Source organism: Vidua macroura, chromosome 14 (assembly GCF_024509145.1).
Source record: "Vidua macroura isolate BioBank_ID:100142 chromosome 14, ASM2450914v1, whole genome shotgun sequence".
In the NCBI taxonomy this organism is placed as follows: Eukaryota; Metazoa; Chordata; class Aves; order Passeriformes; family Viduidae; genus Vidua; species Vidua macroura.
The window spans coordinates 3,327,035-3,348,170 of record NC_071584.1 but is presented as its reverse complement, the minus strand read 5'-3'; the positions used below and the strand labels follow the sequence as shown (position 1 = coordinate 3,348,170).

General features: G+C 55.1%; 1 protein-coding gene across 2 annotated transcripts; it reads left to right on the top strand.

Moving 5' to 3' along the window:
* The first annotated feature begins 2,028 nt into the window (after positions 1-2,028).
* LOC128814304 (G-protein coupled receptor 12-like) lies at positions 2,029-15,585 on the top strand. Of its 2 annotated transcripts, XM_053990006.1 has the most exons (7): positions 2,029-2,259; positions 3,031-3,211; positions 6,578-6,841; positions 11,387-11,503; positions 12,609-12,980; positions 13,126-13,351; positions 14,223-15,585. In XM_053990006.1, exon 7 carries the CDS (start codon positions 14,225-14,227, stop codon positions 15,269-15,271), a length of 1,047 nt encoding a protein of 348 aa, XP_053845981.1. In that variant the 5' UTR covers positions 2,029-2,259; positions 3,031-3,211; positions 6,578-6,841; positions 11,387-11,503; positions 12,609-12,980; positions 13,126-13,351; positions 14,223-14,224; the 3' UTR covers positions 15,272-15,585. The 2 variants fall into 2 exon arrangements, with proteins under 2 accessions (XP_053845981.1, XP_053845982.1); XM_053990007.1 differs by lacking the exons at positions 2,029-2,259; positions 3,031-3,211; positions 6,578-6,841; ... (1 more) ...; positions 12,609-12,980; positions 13,126-13,351 and adding an exon at positions 13,571-13,909.
* The last annotated feature ends 5,551 nt before the right edge of the window (positions 15,586-21,136 follow it).

Here is a 21,136-nt window from a genome sequence, read left to right as displayed (position 1 = left end):
ATTTCACTCCTTAACTTCTCCCAGCCTGCTGGCTGGCTGAGGATCCTGATCCTGCTGTGTTTGCATCCCTATAACCTGTGCAGGAATGGGTCAGAGCAGGAGAATTGAATAATTCAGTGTCAGATTTTAACTGCTGTGCTGGTACAGCAAGGCGAGGTTACCCAGGGCCTCTGTTCCTCCATCCCTCCACCACCCCCTGGAGCTCTGCTGCTGCCTTTCCCTGGGATTTCTTCTCCCTCTTCCCCCGTGTTGGGCTCCCTAAGACTTTGTTGCAAATATCATCTGACTGATCTGGAACAGAGACATTTAAAGGCAAAAGCAGGAGCCTGTGCTTGGAGCTGTTGAGGTTCATTGCAGGACAGGTTTTCATTTTGTGGTGGTTCACTGCAGTTCACCTTTGCACAGGGAAAATTGGATCAGCTGTGCTCCTGGGAGCAGGAATTGATGGGAATACAATGCAGTAGGAGCAGGGGAGATTGGAAGATGGCAGCTGCTCTGTAAAACCACGTTGTAAATCCCAAATGCTGTCTGGCCCTTGTCCTGCTGGGTCACACCTTAGCAAGAAATAAATAAATTGAGCTAATTTTAACTCCAGTGAACACGAGTTGGACTTGCAGGAAGAGCATTCCCTGGAAATTGGGAGAAAACAACCAAATCCAGAAGGGCTGAAAGCAGAGTGGTTTGAGCTGAGTGCCACTAGGGCAGGACTGATGGAGCTGGGATTTGGGAGCTGGGTTGGTCACTGCAGCTCTTCTCCAGAACCTCTACTGGAGCAAGGGTGGAGACCATCCCATGGTTGTTATTTCTCTGTGAAATGATATTTTCCTTCAAATTCCACAGACCCTGCAGCATTGGTGGGGAGGCTCTGCCCTCAGGGGCGCAGCACAGAGGTGCTCTCTGGTTTGCTGGTGGTGCTCAGCATGTTCTGGGTACCAGCAGGAGCTTTTAAAGTCCCCGTGCCAGCTCAGTTTAGGAGATACTTCAAACAAATCCTATTTGATGGGTACAAGAAAGAAAATGGACTGAGAAAGGCCCCTGAGACACGTCAGACCTTCCCATTGTGGGCCTGGGCATTTAGCAAAAGGAAACAATCCCTGAAACGTAATTAATTCCCAACGTGTAAAATGCTGCTGGCGTTGGCTCTGCTGCACTAATTTACCTCGGGGCTGCTGCTGCTCTGCTTCCCTCCTGCTCCTGCAAATCCCGGCCTGGCTGGGGAATCTCTGTGGTCCCAGAGCAGAATCCTGGTGGGATGAGGAGTCTGGGAGGGAGAGCTCAGGGTAGGGAAGGTTAGAGACAAAGCAGTGGCAGTGGGGTGGTGCCAGGGTCATCCTGTCCTGTGTTCTGCAAAGGGAAACGCTTTGATCTTCACACATCGTTTGTGTCAGAATGAATGGCCTCGAAGTGACACTGGGGCAGTTTAGATGGGATATTGGGAGGGAATTCCTCCCTCGGAGGGTGGGCAGGCCCTGGCACAGGGTGCCCAGAGCAGCTGTGGCTGCCCCTGGATCCCTGGCAGTGCCCAAGGCCAGGCTGATGGGATTTAGAGCAGCCCGGGATAGGGGAAGGTGTCCCTGCCATGGCAGAGGGTGGATTGGGATGATCCTTAAGGTCCCTTCCCTCCCTCGTGGTGCTTGTTTGGATGTGCTGCAGTGTGGGGGATGTTTCTGCACCCGCAGGAGAGGGAAAGCTGGGAAGGGAAGGATGAATTAATTACACAGCAGCAGCAGCAGGCTGTTAAATATTTGAGTTGCTAATAATGAGTGCATTTAGTGGTTGTCAGTTGTTTTAAAAGCTCCTAAATACAAACAACAAACACAAATACAAAACACTGCAGTGGTTGCAACACTTCAGCTTGTGTAAAATCAATTAAAATTATTCAGGTAGTCCTAGCTGGGTCTTCCCTGGTGATTTCCAAGTCCCAGGCAGCATGAGGGGAGGGCAGAAGGGCAAGGATGGGGTTTGGGAGCTGTGCTTGGGGTCCAGAACATCCCAGACCTAGGAGAGTTCATTTTGTTTTCCAGGTGGTTTTTAACTGGAGTCAGCTGCTTTAGCAGAACGTATCGTGTGAAGAATTGTAATGTAGAAAAGAGACAGTTACTCGGATTTAAGGCCTGGAATTAGAAGGGCCAAGCCATCAAGAGCTGGACTGAATCTGGGGCTGCTGCTGCCACCAGCCCATGGGAGGCTGAGGCCAAATGCAGCTGAAGTTTGTGTGTCCATGAAATCGCAGGTGGAGTTCAGCAGGAGCTGAGTTTGGTAGTGATTAAGTGCCCTAATTAACACTCGATTAAGTGTTTTTGTTTCCTTCTCTGAGGAGCAGCCACAGCTACTCCAGCAAATCATTGCCAGGCAGAAAGCAGGGAAGTGCTGTAGGGAATGGGGATGGGAATGGGACTGGGGTTGGGATGCCCCAAAGGAAGGGAAATCCCATCTGTCAGTGCTGCTGTGCAGGCCCAGCTGTGTCCAGAGGCACTTGGGACCACAAGGCTGCTATCTTGGGGATCTTTGTGGGATAAACCCCACTCAAAGCCAGCAGGGAAATGTGTTCAGCCAGGAATCTCACATTGATGAGAACTCAGATGTCAGACCTGGTGAGACCTCCTTGGCTGGACTCCTTTGCATCCCCCACAGTTGGGGTCTGTTGGTCCTTTTGGATGATTTGAAATGCTCTGGATATTTTGGAAGTATCAGCTGCACAGCAGGGTCCTTGCAGGTCGTGGGCAGGTGGGAAGTTCCATCCCTGCATCCCAGAGAATCTCTGGATGGTGAAACCCGTGTAGGTCCAACCCACACCTGTAAAAATCCTCCCTTTCCCATCAGCTGGTCCAGCTGAGGTAAAATACTTCATTATTTGTAGTTTTGGAAACTGCTCCAGGTCCCTTTGCTCCCACCTCACACCCTGGGCTCCTCCTCAGCAAATTCTCAGGGAATTGCACGAGGCACCACATGGGGGTGATCAGGGAAAAGGGTTATTCTTGGCCATCCTCCCCAGGTCCTCTTTTTTAATTTTTCTTTATTTTTTTTTAGCATTTAACTGCTCATTTTCTGATTTTGAGTCACAATATTTCTCCAAGCGAAAGGCCACAAGTCTGGAAAAAATCCAGTTTATTCCTTCAGAGCTCTCTGCCATCATTTCAGCACAGAAGAGCCAAGGCAAAGCTGGAACCTGCTGCTGATGGGGATGGAGGGACAGTCCCAACACCTCCAGGTGCTCATCTCCTTCCAGAGCCTCCTGCCAGGTGTCCCCTGAGATGTGGGCACAGGTGTGGGTTGGTGAGGCAGGAAGGGGCATTAAGGGATGTCTGAAGCCAGCAGACAGAGCAAAATGGAATTGTTTTCATTAACTCACCCCTAGGGAGTAGTAAAGCGAAAAAATGAATGGGGATTTTACTTTTTTTTTCCTCCTGGTTTCTCATGGATGATATAAAACTGAACCTCAACCCAGGTTTAAATGGAATTTCTTGAACCTCAGACCCAGCAGAAAAGCCAAGCTTTGGTTTTATTAATGTTTCCACCGGGAGGAGGTTGCTGGATTTGGGAAAACCAATTTCTCCGTGCTGTTTCCACCCAGTTTGAGCCAAGTGCTCCTAGAGCAGTGACTCGGGGACAGAAGGATTCCCGGGAGAGCTGGCAAGCGCATTATCTTCTAAAAATATCTCCCCAAAGCTCAAACCTCTCCGAAACAATGCAGGGAAGGAGCGGGATGCGGTACTGCGCTCCGGAATTGGAGCAGGGAGCAGGGGGAGATGGGTCCGTGCTTGGAGCAGAGAGGGGACAAAGCCGTGTGACAAAAGGGCTGTGCTGAGAGGCAGCGGCTGCAGGAGCATCCTCTGGGAGCAGTGGGAAAACGGGAAGGGAAAAACAAGAGCCTGGGGGGACTTTTTGTGTGGTGGCGTCCCAGCCGTGATCCTGGTGATCCCATCTCCTGGCAGTGGCTCCCAGTATCCAGTACTGGGAGGAGCCATGGCTGACTGGGAGGCGGCTCCCTCACCCCTCCTCGAGCTCTGCCGAGTGTTTCTGCTCTCTGAGGCTGCGAAGTGGCTCCTACAGTTGGGTTTTTTTTCCTTCCCGGGGAGGAAGGGAAGTATTCGCTCTCCCCTGCACCTTCCCCGGGCGTGTTTCAAGGTTTGCCTGTTAGTCACAGTCCCGAGAGAAGCAAATTGCGGGATCTGAGTGACAGCTCCTGGAGAACCCGCACCAATCTTATCTCGGCACTCAGCAGAACAGGGCTGGTGGATCTGCTGGGAGGGAGCCGGCTCTGCTCCGAGTGCTCCTGGGAGTAGCTGGGATCCCCCAAAACCTCGGAGTAGCTGCTCTGCAGACCCACTGAGCCCTCCTCCATCTCTGCACCGTTGATTAGCATCAGGGAATCGTCATGGAATGGTTTGGAAGGGACCTTAAAGATCATCTCGTTCCACCCCGTGCTAGGGACACCTTTCCCTCTCCCAGGTTGCACCAAGCCCCATCCAACCACTTCCATGGATGGGGAGTCACCCTGCTTTGGGTTTCATCCCATCCATTTCCACCCTGGTTTTCCTCCAAGCCTGCTGGGAGGTGTCTAGGGAGGTCTCCCTTGCCCTTGTGCATCTTTGATGGATTTGAACTCTGCTCTCTCCTTGGCAGCCAGAGTTGCAGCATCAGCAGCTCTGTTCCCTGTGGCAGGTGGGAAGTTCCATCCCTGCATCCCAGAGAATCCCTGGATGGTGAAACCCATGTAGGTCCAACCCACACCTCTAAAAGCCCTCCCTTTCCCATCAGCTGGACCAGCTGAGGTAAAATACTTCAGTGTTTTGCTCCACTTGGAAACTGCTGAGCAGTCCCCAGCACTGCTCCAGGGCTTCTCCTCTCCCTCCGGTGCTGGGAGAAGCTGGGCTGCTTCTTTTCCCTGTTTCCCTCACTCCAGCAGCACTTGGGCTGTCTCAAGAGCCATGCAGAGCCAGGAGCAGCAGATGGAGGGGTGGGCTGGCTGAGGAGTTTCCAGCGGCTCTTGTTGTGCATTAACTCTCTTTTATTTACCCCTCTGAGCAGATTGCCCTACCCAGACACAGCCCTGCTCCCCACCGGGGTTTTGCCCCTTGCCAGGGCACGCGTGGTAGCCCAAGCACCGCAATTTGGGGTCATTTCTCCTGGCACTCCCTCCTGGCTGGGCAGCAGAGCCAGGCACGGCACCGATCGCACTGCAGGGGAGGCGAGGCCCCACACCCCCTGTGCTGCTCTGCCTGCCGGGTTGTGACACCTTGAAAAGTTTAGAGGATGAGAATGCTGTGATTAGAGGGGAAAACACCCCCTGGATTTGCCTGGCCCAAGTGCAGTGCCGGGGAGGAAGGGGCTCACAGGACACCTTGGGGTGCCTCTGCTGGGGCACAGGGACAGAGCCCAGCCCGTGGAGATTCTCCAACCCCAAAACAGCCCCCGAGGGCCAGGCCAGGCCGTGGCCCCACCTGCCCCGGGTGCTCAGCAAACCAACCCCGCTGCCTTTGCTTCCCTCCCCTTCCCCACGCAGTAATTGAGCTGAGGCACTAATTAATGGCACAGCACCCAGCTATGCGCTGGGAGGATGCTCTGATCTCCCTGTTCCCGGTTTAACAGGGTCAGGAAAGGCCGACACCCTGTGCCTTAGGGTGAAATCTCTGACATTCCCCTAAATTTCCCGTGAGCCAGGGCTGGGGGTCAGGCTGCAGTGCCTGAGGATTCAGGGATGCTCCAACGGGCGCTCCCAAGGACCGGCAACTTGACCTTGGTTTATTTTTCCCAATATCCCCGCGATGTTTTTTCTGGATGGGGTTTTTGTTCTCTTAAAAAGCCACGCAGCTAAAAATAGCTGTGTGCTCGCTCGCCCGCGGTGTCCCGGCGTGAATCCATGTGCGGAGCCGACCTTCGGCTCCAGCAGCCCCGCCCCGGGAGCGCCTCTGCTGCTGCGCTGCTGAAAGAGCCTTTGGTGTGCCTCAAGAAACACCTGATGGGAAAAACGGGTTTTTTTCCTCGTTGAAAGAGCCACCTGGCCTCGGATTATCCCAAAGTGGATGATTTCGAGTGGGATTTAATTAAGCATGGGTCTGTGATAATTTAGTTGGGTGGCCATGGAGAATCTCTCCCTTCCCCAGGGTTGGGGTTGTGCACCTTGGGGTGCAGGGAGACAGCAGAACGGGATTTGGGGATCAGGGACTCGCTGAGGCAGGATCTGGGGGGTTGGTACTCAACAAGGAGGATTTGGGATGCAGGGACCCAACAGGGCAGGATTTGGGGAACTCAGGCACCCAACGAGGCAGATTTGGGCACAGACACCCCGTGAAGCACGAGGGCATTCATGGAGCAGAGGGAATTCCAGTACTCCCCCCTCCATGGGCATGGTGTTGCCCGCGTGAGGAACTCCCAAAAGGCCTGGGGAATTTGCCAGGTCGGGTTTGGCGGGGCCGAGGTGGCTTGGAGAGGACGGAGGTGGTGGGACAGAGCCTTCCCCAGTGCTGCCTGTGCCACTGTGGCACCAGAGCACCCAAAACCATCATGCCCCTACGGAGGTCTGGGTCTCTCCCAGTGCCATCTTCTTATTTTTCCTACCTTTTATTTTTCCCAGTAGATTTGTGGAGAGGAGAAGATGCTCCTCTCTGAAACCCAGAGCTGCTGGGAGCACAATAAGGATCTCTTAAACCCCTTCAAACAAAACACTTTTGCAGAGCACAGCTGAAGGCTGGAGGTTTCTTCCTTCTCTCCTCCCCGTCACGAAGAGGCACCAAATTCTCCTGATCCACAGGAAAAAGTGCAAGTGGGCAAACTGCATCCCTGCCAGGAGCAACAGAGCTAAACTTAGCTGCACAAAGTGTCAAGGAACAATGGCGAGGTAATTAGCGATTCCCTAATGAGGAACTTGGGGTATCCCGGGGCACAGCAGCGTCTGGGGGGTTCCCGAGGGTCTGCAGGGATGGAGCTGGCAGAATTCTCCCACCATGTCCCTGTAAAAGCGGCCGGGAGCCTCCTCCAGGTGTGAATCTGGGGATGAATCCCCCAGCCCGGCACGGGAGAGGGGAAGGGGAAACGAGGGGTGCAGGGAGGGACAGAGCAGCCCTGGGAGGAGCATGGCTGCGGGCTGGGGGTGCTGAAACCCGGGGAATGAAGACTGGCAGTCACCGAGCCGGGAGGAGATGGGTCACGGTGACATTGGTGAGTGTCCTCGGTGACCCGGTGGCCTCATTTCCAAAGTTGACAGCAGGCATGGCTCCCCCAGCCCGGTGCAGATCTCACCTTTCCAAACAGGGCAGTAGCTCCGCTGCAGAGGGATCAGGCACTCCCGGGAGTGCTGTGACTCCCTTCAATAGAGGGAAAAGCCTTGAGGAGGGGTGGGGAGCTCAGCAGGGTCTCCTTCTGTCACCCCAAAGCTCCCAGTCCCCCGTGGTGCCCAAGCCCAGCGCTCATCTAGACCCCTCCCTCGTCTCTGCCCAGCCCTGTGATGTCCCCAAGCTCCAGGATGTCCCATGCTCAGGGACCTGCCTGTGGCCAGGATACCAAACTGTGCCAAAAAGTTACAGCAAAGGAGAGTTTGGCTCGGAATTGTTGCGTTTTTCTGTTTGATCGGGGTAAGGGAGGGATCCTCTCCCCTCTGCTGCCATCCCTATAGCAACCAGCAGCCTCTTCCTGTTGAACAAGTGACTCATCAAACACGATTACACTCGTGTCAGGCATGGTGCTTGTGACTTCGAGCTCTGACAAGAGAGCTGACCTTTCAGGAGGAAAAAAAAATCAGAAAAACCCCAGGGAAATAGCTCAAAACTGGGTGGGAAGGTGCAGTTCTGGGTCTCATCCTCCCCATCCATCCTGCTGCTTTCATCTCCCCCAATCCCCTCAAATTCGGCAGTTTTAAAGAATTTTGAGGGTTTTCCCTGTTGCTGCTTTTCCCATTCCCTCCTCCAGGTGCCTTTTTGCCATGAATTCATCCGTGGGGGTCTGGGGGGAGGATGTTTCTCAGCCAAGCCGGGGGGAGAGGCCCAGCACAGCTCTGGGGTGAAACCCCCAGAGCAGAGGGAATTCTTGTGGGACCAGAGAACCTCCCTGCTTTAAACCCCAGCCCGGAGGATGGAGAAGGCACATTCCCAGGATGTTTAGCAGCTCTCCACTCTGGCTGGGTGTTCACACTCCTGGAAATGGCTCTTTTATCCTGGGGGAATCCCCGAGTGCTGAGACAGCTCTGGACAGTGGTGCTGAAGGAGAAATTGCAATGCCTAGAGAGGGAAAAACACTTCCACACCCCCCCCCCCCCCAAAATCCAGGTGGGTATGGCTCAGGCTGAGGGTTGGGATGTGACCACGTTGCTGGCATGCCCCACTCATGGCTCTCTTTAAGTAAACAGATTTTTTCCAAGCCAAGCACTTGCTTTATACAAATGATTTCACTCCCAGCCAGCAGCTGTGACCTTTTCTGGGTGATGTCCTCACCCACTCAGTCTTGGAGAGCAGGGCTCTGGATCCAGGTATTGTGGTTCCCCAGCCGAATTCCTGGGAATGTGCCCGTGCTCAGGAGGGGAGCCCAGTGCTGTGACTCCACACAGGATCCTGTTTAAATATCAGAAGCTTGAGTTAAAAACAATAAATGGAGAGGACAAATGTGGGGGTGTCGAGCTGCTTGTGCTCCACTTCAAAGCTGGGAATTTGTTCCCCAGGATTTCTGGAAGCCAATGTCCTTCCTGCCCAGCGGGAAGGGAGCTGGGGACGCTGGAGGTGCTTCCAGTGCCACCACAGGGGGGTTTCCCCCCAGGGGAGTGGGTTGCCTCGTGTTCCCCCATGCCAATCCCCCAGGAGGGATCATCAGGGGGTTCAGGGATTGAATGGAGCAGCAAATCCATCCCTGCATGGATCCTACACTCAGTGCCTCTGGATTCCTGTTGGTGCTGGCATGTCCTTGGCTCGGAGCAGCTGAGGGCTTTTCTACACAGAGCCAAGACCATCCTGGTGCTCAGAGCTGCTTCTCTGCTGTGACTCCAGGGTTTGGTGCTCTGGAGCTGCTCACTCCAAGCCTGGTTTTGGAAAACTCACATTGGTGGCAGCAGGTGGCAGGGGCACAGCAGGGAGGGAGAACTGCCCAGCACTCGGATGCAAAAACCTCCAGGTTTTCTAGTTTTTTAAAGGATCTTTCCTATTTTTCCCCATCCAAACCTCTAGAAAACTTTCCTTACCTCCATGCCACGTCAGATAAATTGGGTTATTGTTAATTATTAATTATTACACTCATATTTTGCCAAATATTTTGCATGCTCCCAGTGTTCCCTATGGCTGAATGGCAGTTTAGGGAAACAGTCACTCCTGATGAGGCACCCGGCCAGAGCAGCACAAACAGCTTGGGAGAAGGAGTAAAACACAGTGCAAAAACCTTTCTTTTGGGAAAAAAAACCAAACCTTTTCCCAGAAGCCCTGCTCAGTGACATATGGTGACACAGCATGTGCCAGCAAAGGTGCTCCAAATCGTGTCCCTCTGGCTCGGGAAAGGACTTGGAACAAAACCATCGTGTGGGGATGATATCACTGATGGAAGGAGCAAAAATTCTCCCCCTGGCTTGGCCTGAGTGTTTGTTTGGTGGGAATCAGGAGGAGAAGTCAGAGTGAGCCTTGGAATTGCTCCCTCCCTCCTGGCACAGCCAGGCACTGTCCCCCTAAGTGGGGAACGTTCCCTGCATGTGTAACAGCAAGAGGGCAGTGGGACACGGTGTCCCCACTGTCCCCTGGCTGCACAGCCCAGAGAGAGCTCACCTGGGGGCAGGGAGGTGTTCCCTGCTGCTGGGAGAGCCAAAGATCTGCCCGTGGCTCTCCAAGAGGTGAAGTCAGGATTGCAGCAGTGCTGCTGCAGGGGGATGGCAGAGGGCACCCTTGCAAGCCAGGACCTGGAAGGGGCCCACTTCAGCCACCTGGAGAGAGGCTTTTCAGGCAAATCAGGCAAATCAGCTGCTTTTCCACAGAGGTGGATCATTTTATCAGCCACACTCCTTCCTGCCAGCCTCCAACTCCTCCAGTGCCTGGCTTTGTCATCCGCACCTCAACCACCCCAACCCACCATGGAGCCCTGGTTCTTCCCACCAGGCTGGGATGCTGCAGCTGGAGCAGCTCTAGGAGAATTCCCATCTTTCCAGTGGCAGCAGTGAGAAAATGGCCTCATTTCCACCAAGAATTATGCAAAGCCTTTGAATGTAGGGCTTCACACGCTCCCAGCAGCGCAGCCCCCAACGGCCCCGTTTTGGGGAGGCTGGCGGGCTCTGAGAGCTTGTTTGCCACCCTGATTAGTCAGCACTGCTAATTATAGCTGTGCTTTTCCTGCTTAGAGCTCCTCAAGCACCGTTGGAGTAACAGGGAACAAGAGAGGTGTTGGGATGAGGCTGGATCCGCTCTCTGCGGAAAAGACACTAGGATAAATAGAATGTGGGGGAATGTTCCAGAGGCGTGGCTTTGGGCCTGGCTCGGGGGTCACAGGGCAGTGAGCTCATGGATTTGTCAGCTCAGCCACAGGATGCTCCCACAGCAGTGGGAACCAGGGTGGGAAAAGCTGATGGGATGCTGGATGGTGATGATGTTTTCCTAAAGAAAAGATGAAAAGCTAATTTTAGTACTTGTGGAGGTAAAGATGATGGAGAATTGGAATTGTGGTTAATCCTCTGTACCACCAGTGTGCCCTTAAACAGCAGCCCTTGTTCCAGCTTTGGTTCCCAGTGGGCTGGGCCTGTGACAGCCACGTCATTAGTGATTGCCACCCCAGTTTTAACTTGTCACCCACTTGTTTTAACCAGAAAAGCACAAATTCTAAGGGAGGATGAGCCCCAGGTCAAGCCCTGCTGTGGGCTGGGAGCACCCAGCACCCCCACAGGGCAGTGCCACAGGAAAAGCTGCCTTGCTCAGCACTGAGCTTTCTCCCAAGGGCCAAAATCCAAGGAGGATAATGGGGAATGAAGGTGGGAGACTTTTTCCATGATGAACAGCATTCCCAGGTGAGGATGGTGCCCCCTTGCTCTGTAATTAGTGTCAGGCTTGTGTCTTTGCTTAGATCTTAGCTCCTCTCATTGAGTCTGTATTTAAAATACAGATAAAGCATATCTCATATATGAGTATTACCAGAATAGTCTTGCAGCTACTCAGGGAGCTCAGAACATTGAATACAACTTCAAAAAGTAGATTGTCAAGCCTTGAAAACAGGGTGTGCAGTGGCCCATCCTCTCATGTGCAACAGGGCTGCTCTGGGGACAGCAAGCCCTGGTTTAAAAGGGGCCAGATAACGTCATTTTTGTCAGCAGAAAATCTCAGCATTCTTGGGGTACCCCAGCCGGTGCTTTGCCAATCCACTGCACCCCCTTGCACAGGTGAAACCCCCAAAAAAACTCATTGGAGACATGGGGCTGCTCTTCCCTGGGCAGGAGGACAAGCAGCTCCCAGCACCGGCTGAAATCCACTGGGATGTGTGTATGGAAAGGAGCACTTCTGGAGCCAAGAGGGGGAGCACCTACCAGGGACTGGTGTTTCTGTAGGACAAGGTAAAAACATCCCGGGATTGTGGCAAATTTATGGTGGGATGTCGAGGGGAGGAACTGGAGGTGGGAAGTGCCGGGTGTTTGAGGGGCTCTGCAGGAAGAGGGCAGGAAGGGTGGGATGCTGGGCGGAGCAGGAGGGCCAAGGCAGCTGCAGCGAGCCCACGGGGTTTGGGATCAACCGGGACGCTCTGGAGCGTGCGTGTCCGTGCCAGGGGCAGCTCCAGGGGACAAGGGCCAGACCGGGTCACTGGTGCGTGCTGCGTGCGCCCGTCCTCGCTCAGCCTTGCTGCCGGCCGCATCTGGTGCCCGCGGGCTGGGGACAGCGGGGACATCCCTGCTCAGCCCTACAGCGCTCGTGGCCCGTCCTGGGTGGGCTCTGACCCCACAGACCACCACGCCCGGCCGGCGCATCCCCTCTGCCGCCAGCGCTCCTTGCAGAACGCGTCCCGCACCCCCGTCCCGGCAGGCGCCGCTGCCGAGGGGAGCCGGGCAGAGCTCCTCAGCCGCCTCCCCTTCCCTGGGCCGTGCGTAATTGCCGGGAGCGGGAGCGAATTCATTCAGCTCCGCGCTCGGGTTTCCTCCGCCCCTTGCGCTGCCGCTCGGCTCGCGGCGCTCGGTCACGCGCCCGGCGGCCCCAGGTAGATGACGATTCCCATCCCCTGGGATGGGGCTCGGCCTGATTTGCAACCCAGATGCTCCAAATTGGGGCGGCTGGGTTCAGCCAGAATCGCTGGTATTCACCTAAATATCTCTGCACATCAGGAGCTGGAAATGCTTCCCAGCGCTGAGCTGGATGCGCCTCAAAGCTCCAGCCTGGAAGAGAGAGGGGGATGAAAGAGGGAAGCTGGAGTGTTATGAAACCCGTAGGAAAAAGGGGAGAAAGGTGTAGCTGAAATCCTGTGGATGCAGGAGCTGAGCATCCCTGCTTTGATGATCCCGCTCCCAAGATGAATCACGGAGCCATTTATAGCTGGAAAAATAACCGTGTCTTTGGGATTTGTTCCTTTCCAGGCTGTTCCTTTCCTAAACGGTCGGGGAGGAAGATCTGGGGATGGGTGGGGTGCTGCGGTGAGGGGGACAGACCCCCATACTCAGCGTCCTTGCGCAGGTCCCTATTCCAGTGAGATCCTCCTCATCCCAGCTTTTCGCTGGCTGGAGGGAAGCCCGTGTGGGGCGAAGGCTCCGGGACGCAGTGTTTCCCTGTGGAGGGATGCCCCTGCCCCGGCCTGGCCGCACAGGATCCCCGAGCAGCCTCAGCCGCCGCGTCCCAGAGGCGCGGGGGGCCGGTGCCGCTGTCCCGGACATTGTCCTTGAGGAGCGCGGCACCGGAGCCGCGCCACGCCAGATCGCCGCCCTCCCTTCTCATCCGCGCGTCCCTCGGCACAAGCGGTAAAAATAAACCCTGAGAGGCGCCCGAGCCTGGCCGGTGCCCAAGCTGCATCCGCAGGACGCAGGTGCAGCGAGCCCCGACCTTGGGGAGGTGCGTCGGGGTGGCGGGAGGCTGATGAATGAACGAGCGGCGGGGCGGGTGCGCGCACCCCCCGCGTGCCTGCGGGTGTGGAAGGGGATGTGGAGCGGGGAGCCAGCCTTGTTGTTATTCTGATCACAGCGGCTCTGATTCACAGACTTGGATCATGAATATAAGTGAAGACTTTGACGTCAGAGTTGAGATTTATCAGCAGATCCAATGGGGCAGGAATATTAAGTGCAAGTCGATGCCAGCTCTCTGCCAACGCTATTAGCGATGCTCGCCGAGGAATGAGGCTTCGCACCAAGGGCTGGAAGGACCGGCAAGGAAAAAAATAAAAACGGGGTGGGGGGAGCAAGCTGATCCTCGAGCATTAAAACCAGGTAAAACAACAACCCCCGGCGTCGCGGCTGCATGCGGGAAGGGGCGATGGTGGCGGCGGGGGATGGCAGCGGGCTGCGAGCACAGCCCCGACCTTCACACCTCGGCTGCCCAGCCCGGCCGGGGGGATTTACTCCGCCGGGCAAGGGCAGGATGTTGCCGCCGGCCGGGAGTATCTTGTGCCGGCCTTTTCCAAAGGAGGGAAAGGCAGGGAGGAAGGAGAAACTTATCGTAGGCTGTTCCTTGCCGCCGCCTTCTCCTTCCATCAGCGGCTCCGCATACAGGCGCTGGCCTATTAATAGTGTTTATTTTTACTCACTGCACGCAAAAAAGAAAGGGCTGCGGGAGGGGGGGGCTGAGGGGTTGCGCTATAAATAGGTAGCAAAGGTGGCCGTGCCCCGGGGAGGGGAGGGGAGGAGGAGGAGGAGGGGGCGGCCGGTTCCTCGCCGGGTGCGCAGTGGCTGCGGACCCTGCATGGAGCCGAGCGCATGGAGGCGGCTGCGGGCAGCGGGGTGATGAGTTGTGCTCGGCCTCAGCCCGGCGGGAGATAGCGGCCAGGGGTGCGTGTGGGGCGGGGGGGACGGCGAACCGGGGATGGGGGAGCTCGATCCCAGGGAAGCTGCAGTCGGGCTGGGGGGGAGCGGGCGGGAATGCGGCGAGCGGGGGCGGCCCGGTGCGGGGCGCGGTGTCCCGGGGCGGGGGGCTCCGGAACGCGGGGCAGGCTCGGTGAGGTTCTCCCCCGGCTCGGCGCAGCTCCGGGCGAGGTTCGAGGTGCGGGCTCGGCGCGGCGCTGCGCGGGCTGAGCGCGGGGCTCGGCGGCTCTCCGGGGACTCGGGTCTGTCCCTCACCGCCCCCTTCTCCCTCTCTCCCCAGCGATGCTGCACGGCCCCGCCGCCATGGGGGAGCCGTGGCCGCCGCAGCCGCAGCAGCAGCGGCTCCCGGGGCTCGGCAACGCCTCGGAGCCCCCAGCCTGGCCCTCGGCGGCGGCGGCCGGGCCGGGCACGGCGGCGCCGGGCGGCGGGGCCGCGGCCGCGGGGTCCGTGAGCCCCTGGGACATCGCGCTGTGCGCCACGGGCACGGCGGTGGCGGGGGAGAACGCGCTGGTGCTGGCCGTGCTGTTCTACACGCCGAGCCTGCGGGCGCCCATGTTCCTGCTGATCGGCAGCCTGGCGCTGGCCGACCTGCTGGCCGGGCTGGGGCTGGTGGCCAACTTCGCCGTGCGCTACCTGCTGCGGCCACCCAGCGAGGCGGCGGAGCTGGCGGCGGCGGGGCTGCTGCTGGCCGCCTTCTCCGCCTCCGTCTGCAGCCTCCTGGCCATCACCGTGGACCGCTACCTGTCGCTGTACAACGCGCTCACCTACCACAGCGAGCGCACGCTGGGCTTCACCTGCGCCATGGTGCTGCTGATGTGGCTGCTGTGCCTGGGCGTGGGGCTGCTGCCCCTCCTGGGCTGGAACTGCCTGCGGGACCAGAGCTCCTGCAGCATCCTGCGGCCCGTCACCAAGGACAATGCGGCCGTGCTGGCCGTCACCTTCCTGCTCCTCTTCGCCCTCATGATGCAGCTCTACCTGCAGATCTGCAAGATCGCCTTCCGGCACGCCCAGCAGATCGCCGTGCAGCACCAGTTCATCGCCACGGCGCAGGCCACCTCCACCCGCAAAGGGCTCTCCACGCTGTCGCTCATCCTCGGCACCTTCGCCCTGTGCTGGATCCCCTTCGCCATCTACTCCCTGGTGGCCGATTCCAGCTACCCCGCGGTGTACACCTACTCGCTGGCGCTGCCCGCCACCTGCAACTCGCTCATCAACCCCATCATTTATGCCTTCAGAAACCCGGACATCCAGAAGTCGCTCTGGCTGGCCTGCTGCGGGTGCATCCCTTCCACGTTCTCCTCCAGACCAAGGACATCCAGCGACGTGTGAGGACTGAGCACGGAGCCAGAGGTGCTCCCTGGCTCTCCTGCTCCTTCTCTTTTTCCCCTCTGTCGTTATTGTCTCCTGCCGGGAGGAGTCCCCTCCCCGGTCAGCACATCTCGTTCCATGGAAAGATGGCTAAAAAGAGGGAAAAAAAAAAAAAAAAAAAAAAAGAGAGAGAAAAGGAAAGAGAGAGAGTAGAATGATAATGGTTTCCTTTAGAAATGTTATTTTCTTACACATTTTATTTTTTATTTAAAAACACAAAACACCAAAAAAAAAAAAAAAAAAAAGAAAAAAAGAAAAGAAAAAGCAAAGAAAAAGGATCCTCGCACGATGGCATTTGTCTGCTCTCGGGGTAAGGAGCCAGGGGAGCAGCGGGCCCCATCCGGGTGGTCCCAAGCCTCGGGGCACATCCCATGGGAAGGCCACAGGAGCGGGGGAGCGGGGAGGGAGGTGTCGCGTCCCCCCCGGCGGGGCTGGTCCCCACGCGTGGGGTGGTGTGCCCATCCCCCTGAAATCAGGGCCTGCGATGCTATGCAATAATGGGGGAGCCGCGTTCAGCACCGCGGGGGAGGAGAGCTCCGGCCGGGGGGGCCGCGGCAGGAGGGACACGGGGACTGCCGCGACACTCCTGTGTCTCTGTGCTTTGAGAAGCACTTTGCGGGGAGAAAGACACTTTAGGTGTGGCTTGTTCGGGCTGTGGCAGGGATGGGGGCACCCAGGGAATCCGTTCCCTCCTTTCCCCCCCCTCCCCACCCCCGAAAATGTGACAGGGGCAGGGTTGGCGGTATGGGGGTGGTGAGGGCAGCTGGGGTGCCCCGCACCCCAAAGTCTGGGAGGCCAAGGAAGGGCTCTCGTTGTCCAGCTGGGCAATGGGGTGCTGCTTTCCCCCCTTCCACACGAGTTGTTTACATGGGGTGGGGATTTCATCCAAAGAGGGGTCCGGGCTTGCTGGAGTCCCCGAGAGAGAAGCCTCTGTCACCACCCATGTCATTGCTGATGCTGCCACTTTACCTTGCTTCGTTAGAGAAGCGCCAGCCCCGACATTCCTGTGCTGTGTGATGTGCTTTGTGGTGTTAGTGAGGCCATGATGAAGTGTCCTTTATCCTGTGCTTTCTTTTGGCCGGGAGGTGGAATCGTGCATTCACTGATAAAGAAAGGAAGAACCCAAGCAACCCCCGGAGAGGTGGCAGGGCTGGGGGTGGGACATCCAGGGTGGCTCAGGGCACAGGGGGTGTGCTGCCCGGGGTCCTGGCATGGGGGGCTTGGGAAACCCTCCAGCAGCCTGAGTCTTGTACCCAAATAGTCTGCTTTGCTGTAGAGAAATTGTTGTGATGTTGGAGAGGGACTTGGGTAAGGCTGTGCAGTGACAGGACAAGGAATTACTTCCCACTGCCAGGGGGCAGGGTCAGATGGGATATTGGGAAGGAGTTGTTCCCTGGGAGGGTGGGCAGGCCCTGGCACAGGGTGCCCAGAACAGCTGTGGCTTCCCCTGGATCCCTGGCAATGCCCAAGGCCAGGCTGGACAGGGCTTGGAGCAGTCTGAGATGGTGGAAGGTGTCCCTGCTCATGGCAGGGGTGGGGCTGGATGGGCTTTGAAGTCTCTCCCAACCTGTAACATTCTGTGAGTCTGTGATAGTGGAAGAAATGTTCTTGCTTTGTGTGGTTGCAGAGGGTACAAAGTCACTTTATGGATGGATACAGACAGATCCAGGTGGATTTTGTGCCTGGATCTGTGCAATGAATCTCTCGCTCCTGGGAGCTAAGTGCACAAGAGAAAGCTCTGAGGTTCTCAAGTGTGCCTGGGGCTTGGGCTTATTGTCTACCTGTGAGAGGTGGCCAGTCTTGGATTTTTTATGTTTTGTGGGTTTGGGGTTTTTTCCCATTTCCTTTCTCTGATGAATACCTTGGAGAATGGGCAGTTGGCACAATGTGGACTCAATGTAAGTTTTAAAGTAAATATATATGTAAGACTAATATTTATACAAACACTTCACTCATTCTGTTTCCTCTGGTTTCTTAAGTGCAGCCAGGTCCCTGCAGTTCCTCGGTGTGAAAACTCAATAGCTTAAACCCTTTTTGAAACATTGTGGACATTTGAAATGTTTTTATACAACCACCCTAGCTAGAAGTCTGGATCTGTTTCTCTGGGCAGCTCATTTTGTATCTTTAGATGAAAGGTAGTTTAACTAATCAGCTCAAGAGAAACCTTGACACGAAAAAAGTTGCATTTTCTTGGCTTTCCAGTAAATTCCCTGTTGCTGAAGAGCTTGATTTTAACAATGTTCTTTTTAGAGTTTAGTTGCTTTTGTAAAATGCGTCTCAGTTTGAGGGATACACTGATAAATTTTGCCAAAGTCGAGTGATGATCAATGAAAAATTTCTCCCTGTGGCCCTCCACAGCAAGAGGAGAAAGATTTGGGATGTGAGGAGCTAAAGCTGAGGACACAGCCCCTGCCAGACTGAGGTTAAGAGCAGGTGGGGGTGTCCTCACTGGGACACTGTTGCTCACCCAAACACATTTCCAGCCACTTTGGGGAAGACAAACTCTGAATTCTGGTCCCTGGGTGCACTGACCCAGCTTACAGTCAGGATGTGGTACGAGCCTATTCCGTGCTCAGTTACTGTAAAATAAGGATCTCATTTCTTTTCGTGTGATGGTCTAGCACCTCTCTCTCTGAGATGTTAAAGCTGCCCATGGAAGCTGTTAAAAACACTTGTTAGGTTTCAGGAAAAGTCTCAAGAAATCTCCTCTAAAAAAAACCCCATTTTGAAAAATTGGCATTTTTGCAGTCATTGCCCTAAATAAAAACAGTGCAATTTCCAGGTGGTTTTTTTCTGTTTTTCCTCTCCTGATTTGTCAGAGGAGAGGAGGAGAAATAAAGGGAAGTGAAGAAGAGGATAAAGAGGTTTAGGTTTACCTGCCATGCATTGCCTTGTGGAAACCTCTGACCATTTTACTGCACCTTTCCTGCAGTGCTTTGGTTTTGTTTTGGTTTTGTTTTCCATAGACAAAAACTTTTACTGGGAAAGTTTGGAGTGGCAATGTTGGACATCAGGGGGGATGATGGATTTTGGAGCCTTCTCATGCTGAACACCAGGAAAGTTAATTTAAAACCTTGAATCACTTGCTGAGGCAGGGTTGCTGTGCGCAGGGTGGGAATGTCCTGGTGTTTGGGGCTGGCTTTGGGACATATTTAGGATGGAATGCAAGGCTTTAGGATGAGGTTCTGTTGCCATGAACAGGGAGCAGCTCCCATGAATGTAACAGTATCCCATGTGGATGGGGCACCAATGGTGAGGGAATTACCAAAAGCAAAATGGGGTTTCCAGCTGGTAGATCCTCTGTGGATCCAAAACTTGGTGAAAAGAGCCCAGCAGCCCTCTCCACCTCCTGGGCACCACCAGAAGGACACAGAGCAACTGGAGTACATCCAGTGCTCCATGTTTCTGGTGTTGGATGTACTGGGAGGCCTCCTCCACCAGGGATTCTGTATCTCTATAAACTGAGGTCTCTAAAAGCCTCTGATTTAATGGATGTGCTTTTCAGCTGAGACAAGGGGACAGTGGCAGTCCTGCAAAGCACGGGGCCTTTGGCTTGTTGGAAATTTGCAGGTGTCTTTTGATGTCCACAGAGTCCCTGTGGCCACTCCAGGTGGGAACTGGAGCTGCCTGGAGAGGGCTGGTGGGTGTTTGGTTGGGAAGAACTCCCTGTCCTCACCCTGGCCAGGACCTTGCCACCGTATCTCCAAACTCTGAGCTTTGCAAATAGCTTTTGATAAAGGATGAGAGGCCAGTGCCAGGCTGGGCTTTCACTCTTGTCACTTCTGGACTCTCCAGGAGCTGGTCTGGATCTACAGAGGCAGAAATGGGCAGAAAACTGGTCCTGAGTAATTACAGGTGGTGTCCAACCAGCCCTGAGCCTATGGCAGGGATCAACATAGCTAGGGAAATGAATCCACTGCTCATTTGCTGATTTATGTATAGGTTCCTGGGTGCCTTTGGCTTTTTCACCATGAGCTGGTGGCCAGCAGAATGTAAAGGTGAAAAGCTTTCGGTGTTGGTGCTTGGCTGGTTGAGTTGAGAGGATGAGGAAAGGGCGAGGAGGAGAAAGAAGGAGAAAACATTCCTCAAATACACTGTGACAAGGCCAGGGCCACCGTGGGGTGGGATGTAACCACAGCTGCCCTGAGGTTCATGGAGATGTGCCAGGGTTGGGGGGAGCTTGTGCATTTACAACAAACCCTTGTCCCTGTCCTAGTATGTCCTAGTTTTTTTAAAAAAAAAAACCAACAAAAAACCCAAAACCCCACCAAAAACCCCTCTATTAAACTGTGTTGATTCTACCAACAAAGGTGCTTAGTTTTATTTTTGGGTTTGTTTTCTTTTTTCCTTTTCCATTTTGGTCAGTTTGGGACATTGAGCAGTGAAAATGTCTCTCTTTAGCCAGCCTCATGTCAGTAACCAGCAGTAAGGATTCCAAGGATCTCAGTCCTGATGTGGCAGCCCCATTCTGTTCATATCAAAGAGTTTTAATTGAACCTGGAATGAACCCCCAAGAAACCATTACTGTTCTCCTTAGGTGATGAAGTATCTCTTTCTTGTAAAAGCATCAAATTTGGGGTGGGGAGGCCTTTTAAAACTCCATTGATACTCACTTGTATCGGTGTGTCCTGACCAGCATCGAGACTCACGCCACTGCTAATGATGAATTAACAGTTCACTTCTAATTGTCAGGAATAATTGTTGGATGCACACAGCATTTCCTTGTAATCCCTCCCATTCCTCAGCCTTCCCTCGTGGTGAGGTGAGGCAGCTCCACTGGGACCATTTGTACCTCTTCTGTTGTCAGTGCAGCTGCCTGCTGCAAAATCCCCCCCAGAGCACCCTCCCCACTGTCCCTGCAGCCCCGGAACAGAGCTCTCCCATTCCCACTGGAAAACTGCAGTGCAGAGCCTCACAGAGAGGAAATGGGCTTTTCAGCAGAGAGCACCCATGTCAGAGGGGTGGTGTGAAGCTCTTTAGTCCCTGACTTGGAGGGGTGTGAGTGGACTGTCTCCAGCTCCAGGGGTGACAGTTGCCTTTAGGAATTCTGCTGGGTGCCAGGAGCAGCTGAGTGGGCTCCAGGGTGATCCCTTCCCTGCTGAGGGTGCTGCAGCGGGCAGGGCACTGACAGCACATAGTGTCCCTGGCCACTGAAACCACAAGCACAGGTTTATGGCCTTACTGCAGGCTCTGGGAGCTGGAAAACAGCTGGCTCGTCCCAGGAAAAGCTTTTATTCCAGCTGGGCAGGGTCTGGCTGCAGCCCTGGGCTTTGTCTTGCCTTTCCTCTGCAGCACAGGGACGAGGACGGGGTTGATGTCCCTTGGGAGCAGGTCAGAGCACACCAGCCCCCGGGATAAAGAGCGTCCTCCCTGCACAGGGAATCCTCCAGCCCCGAGGCAGGGATGGGTTTCTGGTGGCCAAGGCCAGCAGGAAACTCCCACAGGGGCAGAGCCTGCTCTGTGCTCACCCCGCTGGGACTCCGAGCCCGGCTCTCGCTGGCCGGGCTCCTGGAGCCGCTGGCAGAGCACAGACAGGACGGGAATCACTCACCCCCACTCCCTGCCTCCCGTCCTACCTGATTTCCCAGGAATGAGGCCATCCCACAGCAACCAGGACAGCCTTGTTTTGCTGTCAGTGTTGTCATGAGCCTTTAACTTGACTGGGAAAGTTGATCTCAAAAGAAAATGTACAGTTATCATTCAGTTATGGTTAAATCAAGCCCCTTCGATGCACTTTATGACCGAGTGAAAACAAATCAATGCTGTTATTGCACTGTATCTCTATTGTGTATAATATTATACATTCATCTGTAAGAGTAATTTATT